Consider the following 12,309-nt stretch of genomic DNA (forward strand, 5'->3'; position numbering starts at 1 on the left):
AGAAGTCATGGCAGTTGTAGGAGCTACAGTTTAATCAGTTTGAGCACTCTAGACTCCCAAGTTTCATATTCTGTATTCTAAGCTTACACCTGTTTTTACATGGCAAAAAGTCTGGTGCTGTGACCTCCATCATTGCAGTTATACCTCATGACATGTTTAGTATCAGTTTATTAAGGATTAAGTTGCAGAATCCATGTCAACTTACACTTAATTTTGGCTTCTCTTGGTATATGTTACCTTTGATTTCTTTCCCAGACCCTTGAAGTTACGCACAACACCTACAGTGTAAAAAAACTGGGAGAAAAGTATTATTGAACACCATACTTAATCATTCATGAGAACTACAAAGTAATGTGCAACAAAAACTTTTATTTAGCATTTACACCAACAGTCCAGCAGTTACTTAAACATTTATTTACCTTACAATATTAAGACATTAAACAGCTACAGTGCAAACAAATGCTATTGGCAACTTGCAAATAAAGAGTTCCGTTAACACCTAAAAGCCACCTCTCAGACGCAGCACAAGGTGGAGGGTGGATTCCTTCTGGATGTTGTAGTCGGAGAGGGTGCGGCCATCTTCCAGCTGCTTTCCGGCGAAGATCAGCCTCTGCTGGTCAGGGGGAATGCCTTCTTTGTCCTGGATTTTAGCTTTCACGTTCTCGATGGTGTCACTGGGCTCCACTTCCAGAGTGATGGTCTTGCCAGTGAGTGTCTTGACAAAGATTTGCATACCTCCCCTCAGACGCAGCACAAGATGGAGGGTGGATTCTTTCTGGATGTTGTAGTCAGAAAGCGTGCGGCCATCTTCCAGCTGCTTTCCGGCGAAGATCAGCCTCTGCTGGTCAGGGGGAATGCCTTCTTTGTCCTGGATTTTAGCTTTCACGTTCTCGATGGTGTCACTGGGCTCCACTTCCAGAGTGATGGTCTTGCCAGTGAGTGTCTTGACAAAGATTTGCATACCTCCCCTCAGACGCAGCACAAGATGGAGGGTGGATTCTTTCTGGATGTTGTAGTCAGAAAGCGTGCGGCCATCTTCCAGCTGCTTTCCGGCAAAGATCAGCCTCTGCTGGTCAGGGGGAATGCCTTCTTTGTCCTGGATTTTAGCTTTCACGTTCTCGATGGTGTCACTGGGCTCCACTTCCAGAGTGATGGTCTTGCCAGTGAGTGTCTTGACAAAGATTTGCATACCTCCCCTCAGACGCAGCACAAGATGGAGGGTGGATTCTTTCTGGATGTTGTAGTCAGACAGGGTGCGGCCATCTTCCAGCTGCTTTCCGGCGAAGATCAGCCTCTGCTGGTCAGGGGGAATGCCTTCTTTGTCCTGGATTTTAGCTTTCACGTTCTCGATGGTGTCACTGGGCTCCACTTCCAGAGTGATGGTCTTGCCAGTGAGTGTCTTGACAAAGATTTGCATACCTCCCCTCAGACGCAGCACAAGATGGAGGGTGGATTCTTTCTGGATGTTGTAGTCAGAAAGCGTGCGGCCATCTTCCAGCTGCTTTCCGGCGAAGATCAGCCTCTGCTGGTCAGGGGGAATGCCTTCTTTGTCCTGGATTTTAGCTTTCACGTTCTCGATGGTGTCACTGGGCTCCACCTCCAGAGTGATGGTCTTGCCAGTGAGTGTCTTGACAAAGATTTGCATACCTCCCCTCAGACGCAGCACAAGATGGAGGGTGGATTCTTTCTGGATGTTGTAGTCAGAAAGCGTGCGGCCATCTTCCAGCTGCTTTCCGGCAAAGATCAGCCTCTGCTGGTCAGGGGGAATGCCTTCTTTGTCCTGGATTTTAGCTTTCACGTTCTCGATGGTGTCACTGGGCTCCACCTCCAGGGTGATGGTCTTGCCAGTCAGAGTCTTGACAAAGATCTGCATTTTTTATCTGCAATAATAAGACATTATGAATAACTCATTATACTTCAGCACCTTCCCATTTCAGCAATGCAGAAGTTATCCAATAACCAGAAACACTAAAAGCCTGTGAGGTTTTTAACACCCATCAGAACCAATATGAGTATACTGTCAAATAAGTTTCCAAACTTTTTCATATTGTAACAGCAATTAACAGAGATATAATGGAATTGTCTCCCATCTACAAGCAGAAAAAGGAGGGGGAAATGGCAAGCCTAGTCAAGCTAAGCACTATTTGATATCCTCAAATACTACACACTAAGGTCAGAAGCAGGGGGGGGGGAATCCTCACTACAAAACGACCAAGGAGCTGAGCTGGATGACTTTTTGAAGCCCCCTTTTAACCAATTCAGTGATCTCACACTTTTTCCCCCCCCCCACTATGCTTTTGCTCATAAACATACATACTACGCATGCGCTTTCCCAAGCCACCCCCCTTTTTTGCTTCCCATTTCCCCTTATTAGAACTGACTCAAAGGCAGCTCATTGCTACAAACAATACCAATATAACGCCAGCTCATCACATGCCAAATCTTTTGTACTTATGACGCACTTTCCCGGAATGATTTGCATTGCACTTTTGGGGGGAGGTGTGAAGAACAACTACCCAGGACTCCTAAAATTAGCCCCGTAGGTTTCTGGCAACCGACTCTCTTCATCCCCGTTTTTTAAAAAATAAGCACCGAGTTTGCTTCTTTGTGCTGCATTTTTACTATATTCCTATATATCTGCGTCAGCTGAGGCTCCCGCTTATACGGTTCCCCACCCATCTAAAACGCGTCTCCCGACCGCCACGATACGGCTTTTGCCCGCTTCTTTGTGAGGACCTCCATTACAGCACAATAAAAATGAATTTATTGGGGGGGAGAGGGCGGGTCTCGGTTTATTCCTTTTTACCTCACGGGCGCAGAAAGCGCCGCGCTCGCCCCTCAGGCGCGCCTCCCGCCACGAAGCCACCCCATCTCCCCTCTGGCCAGGGCTGCGCAGGGAGACCCTCGCCGAGCCCCCTCCGCCGCCCCCCCCCCACGTCGCCGGGCAGCGCCTCGCCACAATGGAGGCCGGTGACGCCACACCCCGGAGGCGCCGCCACGTCGCTCGAAAGGCCGCCTCCTTTCCCAACCACCCTCTCCGCCGTCTTACCACTGTGCTACGACCGCTTCAACTAGGAAAAACGAATCCCGACCGTCGCTTCCGTTGACAAAACTCTCTCCAACCTCTCCTCTCGTCAATGACAGCGCCGAATATGTCCGCTTCGCTTCCGCCCTCTAGTATTTATAGACCTCTGTGACTTATCGCTCCTCCTTCTGAGCGGAGTTCTAGTCTCCTTCCGCTAAAAAAAATAGTCCGGCGATAAACGGTAATGAGAGCCACTTCTCCCTTCCCGGTGTGTCCCCCGCTATTTGAAAGGAAGGAAAAATGAAAACGGAGAAAGACGTTGTGGTCTCCTTGTTACGACACGCGATAAAACGAGTTGTGCGAGCTGCGGAGGGATATACAAGAGCAGGTGAAGAGACTCTGCGCAATTTCGACCGGCCGTTGAAGAGAGGCGGGATTAAATCGGAGGCTCGGTGGCGATTGGTGCGAAGGGAGGAACCATGCGATCGCTGATTGGCTCTCGGGTAGGAAAGCTCTGGAAGGATCTGGAGAAAGGAAGGGAGGTGTTTTTCCTCCGTGTGTTTCTAATGAGTAAGTCTTCGCTGATTGGTGCAGGGTGAGGTCACCCTCGTTGCTAAGGCCCCTCCGCCTCAGCGAAGCAGATTTCGAGAAGTGGGGTGGGAGGAAAGTGAATGCGGGCTGTTGTGCGCATGCGGGGGAGGAAGGGCGGGGGGGCGGCGAAGGGAGGCTGGTGGGGGATGGGCACCTTCGTGGGTGGGGGAGGGGTCTCCTGAGGGGAAATTAATATTAAAACTGAAAAATCAAGATGATAAAACCAAAATACATATAAAACACATAAAAAACATATAAAACAATAGAGAAGAGAGAATGCTTTCATTCTCTCACAAATGAGGCCTCTCCTCTTTGAGGGAAAATTTGGCTCCCCCTCAGAAACCTTCACCATTTTAAAAGAATTGGTTATGTAATTAACTGAGGCGTTTTTTTCCTGTTCTTCAGTCCCAGAAGGAGAGGTGCCAATTATAACCTCGCTGTGTTTGAAAATCTATTTGTTTCTTGTCATACAATGTTGTTTTTTTTTAAATTTCATATTTTCCCATTATGAGATAGTCTCCAAGCAGAATATTTGAGGGGGGGAAATAAATTAAAAACACTGCAAGCATTATCATTGGTGAACAAAACTGGAAGGAACGGGGAAGCAGGGTCAAAAAAGGAAAATAAAAAAGCCCAGGGGGGAAAAAAAAGAATTGCCACTAACCAGCAAGCCAGGTCTGTTGAACAAAAATACTTGAATAGTATCACCAAAATATGCCCCGTAAGTCAGGTTTTGTAAAATGGAGTCACTCGTGCCCAGCAGAACTTCTCCCCTCATACATTTTAAAAGTGGGGGGTACATATTTCCATACTGAGTTATCCCCCAAAGTCTTCATAGAAAATGTTAAAAGGATAAGCCATATTTATGTATTAAGCTATTTATCGTGTTGACCCATCTAGCCACATATGAGGTGCTTGTTCTTGGGAGACAATTCTGTTTGTCTCCTTGCTGCAAACCGTTCCATGTTTTTGTCAATGGAGTTGCTGGCATCAAAACAATAGTTGTGCAAAGTTGTCTTTATTATTATTACTATTATTATTAATTTTTATCCTGCCCATCTGGCTGGGTTTCCCAGTCTTTACATAGGGAGTATCCAGCAGTTGGTCTCAGAGTAGATCCATTGAAATCAATGGAGTGAATTTAGCCATGTCCGTCAATTTCAGTGGGTCTACTCTAAATATTGCTTACTTGGGTTCAACGCACCCCCCCAAGTTATTACGTAGCGATGAAAACAGGGCTCAGCATTTGAAACTCAAGCTGGTGTTTTCTCTTTTTGGCTTTCGACAGGAAACAATGTTCCAGTCCCTGAAGCCGTTTCCTCTTCTGAGCTCGCCTGAAATTAATACTTTGTTCTGCCAGATGGGAATCGCGCTGAGTACCTTGAAACCGGGTCACACAACCAGTTTCTCTCTTCTTCCCCTGCCCAGGATTAGCAGGCAAGAGGAACCCTGAATTTTGCAACTTAATAGCATATGCATGTTATTTCCTGTAGCACTTCCTGTAAAAAAAGAAGAAGAAAAGAGGTATCCAGGAGAAAACAGAGTGGATACATATTTTAAGAGGATTGGATACAAAATAAGTTTGATATGGCTGGCTTGTTGTGTTCATTATTTATTTGCTTTTAAAGCCTTTACCAAAACCCGACTTTTCCTCGTAGAAACCTACTGTCTAGCGGCTGACCTCAGATTAATAAAATGCAATAAAGAAACAAAGAAAAAGAAACGCAATAGTAAAAACGTTGTGAATACAGTGAGGGGGGGGAAGTATTTGATCCCCTGCGAAATTTGCCTGTTTGCCCTCTGACGAAGAAATGACCAGTCCATAATTTTAATGGTAGGTTTATTGTAGCTGTGAGAGACAGAATAACAACAGGAAAGCCACCCGGAAGACAAAAGTTAGAGACTGATGTGCATTAGAATGAGTGAAATAAATATTTGATCCCCTATCAACCAGCTAGATGTCAGGCTACCTGGTATTTTCACTGTATATAATGAGCTGAGATTAGAAGCACCTGATGCAAGGGAAAGGTTTTACCTGTCATCCCAGTTTGTTACCTGTACAAAAGACACCTGTCGACAAAAGCAATCAATCCAGAAAAACAGAATGAATTTGCTGCAGCCCTTTCACAATTTCTGGGTTGCCCACAGTTTAAAAACCCCCCCACAATTTGCTTAAAATGTCTTGGTGAGTTTAAAAAATGAGTTAAAAAAACTTCACTTGCCCCCTCAAAAAGGAAATCAATAAAAATATATTCTTCTGCTTTTTATAAGGGTGAACTCATTGAATCGGACAATTCTATCCTACTTGCAGGGACGCGGGTGGCGCTGTGGGTAAAAGCCTCAGCGCCTAGGGCTTGCCGATCGAAAGGTTGGCGGTTCGAATCCTTGCTGTGGGGTGCGCTCCCGTCGTTCAGTCCCAGCACCTGCCAACCTAGCAGTTCGAAAGCACCCCCGGGTGCAAGTAGATAAATAGGGACCGCTTACTGGCGGGAAGGTAAATGGCGTTTCCGTGTGATGCGCTGGCTCGCCAGATGCAGCTTTGTCACGCTGGCCACGTGACCCGGAAGTGTCTCCGGACAGCGCTGGCCCCCGGCCTCTTAAGTGAGATGGGCGCACAACCCTAGAGTCTGTCAAGACTGGCCCGTACGGGCAGGGGTACCTTTACCTTTACCTTTTATGCTACTTGCATTGCTTCTTCGTCAAAGCATACTTCTGTGTAATATTGAGAGTCTCACAGATGACAAGAATCTAATACATATTCCATTCTCTTTGAAGACAAAAGCAATGTGCAAATGGGGATAAATACGCTTTTTTTTAATGCCTTAGAAATCTGTTTCCCACCCATCTAAAACAATTGCTGGACATCCAAAAAGAGGAAGAATTCTGTGTTGCTTAGAAACTTTCAGAATGCATTGCGAAACTGGTGGGGTGATGGTACTAATAAACATTATACTTTATTGACCAGATGTCCCCAGTTCCACAAATCTGTCCCCGGACAAATCCGTCCCCATAAATGTCCCCAGATTTGCAACGCATCATATGGCGACTTCCAGAGAGGAAAAATGGTGGGCACCATGGCAGCAAGCAGCTCTTGAAGCCAGCCAGAGTCAACTGCGCTACCAGGCTGGCTCCGTGCTGAGACTGTCGCTGCCACCGCCACCGCCGAAGGGGAACCGGGGACGTCCGGCGGTACAGATCTCCCCCCCCCTCCCCCCTTTGTTTTGACTGATCGGGGGAGGCTCGGGAGTTGTGGGCAGCTGGCCGTTGCCCAGTTTTTTAAAAACTCTGTGCATTTATGTTTCACAGGGTGTGAAATAAAATAATAAGAAGAATGTTTATACCCCGCCCTCCCCAGCCAGGGAGCCAGGGATGGGCTCCGGGCAGCTAACACCAAATATGATTTACAGTGGTACCTCGGGTTACATATGCTTCAGGTTACATACGCTTCAGGTTACAGACTCCGCTAACCCAGAAATAGTGCTTCAGGTTAAGAACTTTGCTTCAGGATGAGAACAGAAATCGTGCAGCGGCAGCAGGAGGCCCCATTAGCTAAAGTGATGCTTCAGGTTAAGAACAGTTTCAGGTTAAGAACAGACCTCCAGAACAAATTAAGTACTTAACGCGAGGTACCACTGTACAATAAAACGTAATGGGGAAAACAGACAACAACAACAAACAAACAGTTAATTAAAATGTGGCTTAAGAAGGGCTTTGCACCTTGACTGGCAGAGAAACCGCACCCCTTGTGCCCCTCCTGGGCAACGGCCACCCGCCCCGCCCGACTCCCGAGCCTCTCCCAATCTTTCAAAACAAAGGGGGAAGGGGGCAGAAGATCGGGGAAGGCTCGGGAGTCACGGGTGGGCAGCGTGCTGTTGCCCAGTTTTTTAAAAAACTCTGTGCGTTTATGTTTCACAGGGTGCAAAAGAAGGGCTTTGCACCTTTATACAACATGCATGTGTGCTTGGGCCCAGGGTCTTTTGCCTCACCATCCCCACTACTGACTCCCTGTTGCTACTCTGCTTCCAAAAAAAAAAAAAAAATAGTGTCCCCAGATTCATTGAAAAAAATCTGGTACCCATATGTTAATCTTGGGTCACTTTGTGTTCCACAACATGTTTACGGGCATAGCTTGTGCCATATCATGGGGTAACTCCAGAATGTAGACCATTGACCCTGGAAAACCTTTGAAACATGTTTCCTTTTAAATGCTATCCTGAGAATTCTGGGTGACTCAGTGCTTAACGAGTACCAGCTGATGGCAACATATCTATCGTTGCTGGGCTGGCAAAAACCACAAATAAATCCAGATCTTATGACCGCCTTGATCCTTTCAGTGCATTTGGATTTCCCAGAAAAACTGGGGGCAGGCAAGAACTAGGTCACCAGGCAACATTATGAAAGCATCTATTATTTGGAAAGAGGGCTGTGTGTGTTTGCATAGATTTGTACACAAGTCACAAGGTGATCATCAGGGTGCATGCAGAATCTCTCACTGCTGATTTAGGAGAGTTCACACACACACACACACACACACACACACACACAGAGTGCCTGCACAGTGGGAAACCAAGGGTATGTTCTGTTGTTTTCCTGAAAAAAGGAATTAAAAGAGTGCTCGGGAAACCACCCGATTTCATTGTTTGCTGTTCAGACAAAGAAAGCTAGATTGAGGGTGGCAGGGGGAGGAGTGTTTCAGGAACGCTTCTCAGCATAATCTGCCTGGTTTGTGTCCCTTGACTTCAAACAGGACAGATAACGTTTGAACTGGCATCACATGCATCATCCACGATAACCCAACTTGTATGGATCACAGAAATGCTCGTGTTCCCTTCAGCACAAATGACAACATCCTTGCTTTAGATTATGTTGTTCTCTTCCTGATGACAGTTTTGCTCTCCTTGCAAATAATAATAATAATAATAATAATAATAATAATAATAATAATAATCTGTTACTTTAAAATGGTTTGTATCCAGTGTTAGTTAGCCATAGTCAGAGTAGGCCCATTGAAATTAATTGAAATATGTCTGAGTATGCCTAATGTTGGATACAACCCAATATTTTTTTCGGCATTCACCCAGGTTTGTATAATCTCTGCAAGGATGGGTTAATTTCTAGAAGTGACTGGTAAATATTAACATTTCGCTACCATCACCATTTTTTCTCCAGGCCCTTGGGCATAACTGACAGGGCTGTGCATTTGTTTTCTAAGCAGCTGAAAGCTGAGTTCAGATGACCTAACAGCTTGGAAATGCTGCCTGCGAGACGAACTCTTTAACATGCTCGGACAAGTCCATCTGGGGCAGGTCTGAGTTACTGGCCCAAATGTCTGCTTCGTCAAATCAGAATTCCAGTGGTGAGCTATTTACAGTAGAACACACATAGAGAGATTGCAGAGGGACTGAACAGAGCAGCTGACATCTCAAAATGAAATGTTTTGTTGTTAAAGTGATTTGACTCCAAACAGAAATTTGATTTGAACACTACAGGATGCTTCCATGAGATAAAAATGAGACTTGTGGCTTTGGACCAACATATTGGGCGGGGGGAGAATACGACAATTATCTTGTTACACAGTGGTCACACAGGGCCTGCTGGAGAGTTCTGTGAAACCAGGAAACTTGGATAGGTGAGCCTTAGCCACCATCGATCCAACTGTTATAGGAATTCTAAGGTATTCTATATATTTATAATGTGCATAAATGTACATGTATATAAACCACGTGTCAGGAGAGCAATCCTGAAGCCATTTTGACTCTCCAGTGACCTCAAATATTCCTTTGCAGTGAGGAAGGAAATGGGAAAGCCTCCCCATTGTCTCTTTGCTCACAAATCCTGTTTTCAGGGCATATTTGAATAGGGTGAGCCTGTGACCTGGATTCAGGAACTAAGTACCGGTATTTAGCATCTCAGAAGGAATGGCCAGGCTGCCCAGGTGGAGTAATCAGTGACCATTGTCAGGTATCCTGACAGACAGGATTTCTGTTGGAGACTGCCTCCTGTGATATATTTCTGTTGGAGACCGCCTCCTTCTGTGATGTATGTATGATGTTTTGGAGTTACGGGGCATCTGGAAGATGCTGGAATAACTAGGCCCACTTTGGACTGATTCAGCAGCCAGGCACTTCTCTGCTTCTGCTTTTCTTTAATTATATTGTTGCAGGAAACCCAGCCCCCCAATCATTCAGTTTGTACAAACACCACACACACACACACACACACACACACACGACATACGCAAAGTTTCTGTTATAAATTCATAGTAAATCAACCATACATTGGATTTACACCGGTCCACTTTTATTTTACTCCATGAAGGAAGGACTATCAAAGGGGGAAGGTTTGATACGGGACGGCCATAATCCCTTAACCATACCAGCACATACGCAGGAGCCCTACCCAGTTGGCATGCCAACCTCAATGGTCCTAGACAGAAGACCATCAAGGACACAAAGAACTTGCATATAGGAGTGGATTCAACATGGACTGGAACAAAGGACAATGATCAGATCTTCCCTCTGGGGGCAGGAAACTGCCAGCTCCCCTTTGTCCCCTGGAAATGACTCATGGGGAGGGGGGAAGGAGGAACCAGCCAGGTGACAAGACACTCAGGTTACCACCACAACTCCTCCCTCAACCCCTCTTTTTTGTGATGTGTCACTGATGTAGTCATGATGTAGTTGTGATGTAGTTCTAGGGGTGTAGTTTGGGGGATTAGTAACTAATAAAAGTTGGGGTCTTCTTTTGTTCTGGGCTTCCATTTTGTTTCACCTGCTGGCAGGTGGGAGTCCTGTCATGACAGGCTTCAATAAAGAACAAGCCTACTGGCTGCTGTTTTGCTCTGGTATTCCTGGCTGGTGTCCTTGTTTTTTTGTCCAAGGGAGCCCTCGGATTGTTCCGTTAACAATATGTTACATTTATATAGGCATTGTACATGGTTCTCCCTGTCCCCAGTTTACTCTCACGCCAACAAGGTAAATTAAGCTGTGAAAGACAGTGGCTGGCCCAAGGTCACCCAGTGAGAGCTCAATGGCTGAGCAGGGATTTGAACCCTCGTCTCCAAGGTCATCGTCCAAGCACCGACAATTTTTGACTTGCGTAGTCATCATAAATCTAAGCAGGAAGTTGAACAGACCAGAGACTGTGCCTCCTCCCATCCTGCTTTCCTTCCTCCAGCAACCAGAATCTAATCGGATCAGGGCCCAGTATCCTCCACTGGGAACGGCTCCCTGTCGAAATGCAACGGAGAGTTACACAAGACTGCAGAGGGATCTTTTGCACAACCCCCCACAAGCGAGAGAGGCCTTTCGTGCTGCCTGGATGCCTGTTTGGTATCCTTGCCCAGCCTGAATGACAAAACGGGCTGCTCTCCCAGAAACCTCGCTCTGCTGAGTCACTGCCACGCAAGCATGCCTGATTAAGATAGCGGCAGGCGGTGGGCAGGGGAGAACGGTACTTTTGTACTGAAACAGAGCTTATCCTTGGAAGTGAACTTTGAACAACACAAGATAACTGGAGAATGTTCCACAGCTTCTAGACTGTTATTTCTTTTTGCCCTTTAATCCCCCTCTCTTCCCCCTTCTTCTACTAATCAGAATATTATTCTATAGCCTCTGCCAACCTGGTGCCCCCCAGATGCCCCAGCCCAACTTCCATCAGCCGCAAGCTAGAGATCCGTAGCAACTGGAAGCAGCTGGAATAAGAGGCCAAACAGAAGACACATTGTTAGGGTTAACTGCATGAATTAGCTAGGCATGGAGCCCGTCAGCCCTATAAACTATATTTATGTGCTCTCTGTTCAAAAATATAATGGAGCCTGGACTCTGCTGCATTTAAATGTCCTTCCATCAGCCGTTCTGGAGGGTTAGCCCAACCCCCCCCCCCCTGTTAACATTAAAGTCCCAGTGAATTTGAAGGTAGAACTGATAACAGATGTTCATACGTATTGCTCTGTTTAATGTGATATATACAATGGGGGGAGAGTTTTTTTAATGTCATTTTATAATGTACAACAGAGAGAACAGCTATAAAAACATATGGAAATTCAAAGATAAAAACCGAAACTATAAAAAAGGCTCGGAAAATAAGTACAGTTATACGTGATTTAACAAAATTCAAAAGAAAAAAGTGAGCGCAAATGCTGTCTTCGCATAAAGAATATTGGCAATATCTGAGGTATGCACCAGGAGTCAATGGGAAGCTATGTCTTGGCTGGCCTGAATGGCAATGAATCATGCTTCACATGGTTGGAAAACATGTCCACCAATATCATCAACCTTTGAGCTTTCCAGAGGAAGATTACCACTGCGGAGAGCAAAGTGCTGAGCTGTTTATTAATCCAGGGCTCATTCTCTGATATTCTTTTTCTGGGACACCAAAGTTCAGTGTTTCTGCTCTGAGGTCTTCCTGTGTGAAACTGATGGGGTGGGGAAACAGGAATGTTTTAACATGAAACAAACCCTGTTGACTTAAATGGGAAATAATCAAACCCCTTTCTTTGGTTTTAAACTGAATTTAACATTGTCTTTTAAAATTGCCATAACCTGCCTTGGAAACTTATGGCAAAGAGCATAATAATAATAATAATAATAATAGAGTCCTCATGTCTACGAGTCACATGTATTGACAGCTGTGTATTCCCCTTAAGCAAATCCCGTAATGGATAAATACCCTATAGCCTGTCTTTTGGCGTC

The 12,309-nt window shown here is 45.6% G+C and overlaps 1 protein-coding gene and 1 long non-coding RNA gene across 5 annotated transcripts; one reads left to right on the forward strand and one right to left on the reverse strand.

Annotated features, from left to right (window-relative positions):
- Positions 1 to 349: 349 nt before the first annotated feature.
- Positions 350 to 3,377, reverse strand: UBB (ubiquitin B). Of its 2 annotated transcripts, none has more exons than XM_083480052.1 (2): positions 3,050 to 3,377; positions 350 to 1,880 (listed from the first exon to the last, which is right to left on the reverse strand). In XM_083480052.1, exon 2 carries the CDS (start codon positions 1,871 to 1,873, stop codon positions 500 to 502), a length of 1,374 nt encoding a protein of 457 aa, XP_083336178.1. In that variant the 5' UTR covers positions 1,874 to 1,880; positions 3,050 to 3,377; the 3' UTR covers positions 350 to 499. The 2 variants fall into 2 exon arrangements, with proteins under 2 accessions (XP_083336178.1, XP_083336179.1); XM_083480053.1 differs by lacking the exon at positions 3,050 to 3,377 and adding an exon at positions 2,807 to 2,872.
- Positions 3,378 to 3,455: 78 nt separating this feature from the next.
- Positions 3,456 to 5,339, forward strand: LOC310695532. Of its 3 annotated transcripts, none has more exons than XR_014520128.1 (2): positions 3,456 to 3,595; positions 4,905 to 5,339. It is a non-coding gene; the product is annotated as an uncharacterized lncRNA (long non-coding RNA). The 3 variants fall into 3 exon arrangements; XR_014520129.1 differs by lacking the exon at positions 3,456 to 3,595 and adding an exon at positions 3,706 to 4,337; XR_014520130.1 differs by lacking the exon at positions 3,456 to 3,595 and adding an exon at positions 3,706 to 4,291.
- Positions 5,340 to 12,309: the final 6,970 nt, after the last annotated feature.

The sequence above is a fragment of the Podarcis liolepis genome (assembly GCF_965112155.1).
Source record: "Podarcis liolepis genome assembly, chromosome: 16".
Lineage (NCBI taxonomy): Eukaryota > Metazoa > Chordata > Lepidosauria > Squamata > Lacertidae > Podarcis > Podarcis liolepis.

Bases quoted from the DNA above. Each gene is read 5' to 3' on its own strand.
- UBB (XM_083480052.1), bottom strand. From the start codon at position 1,873: ATGCAGATCTTTGTCAAGACTCTGACTGGCAAGACCATCACCCTGGAG.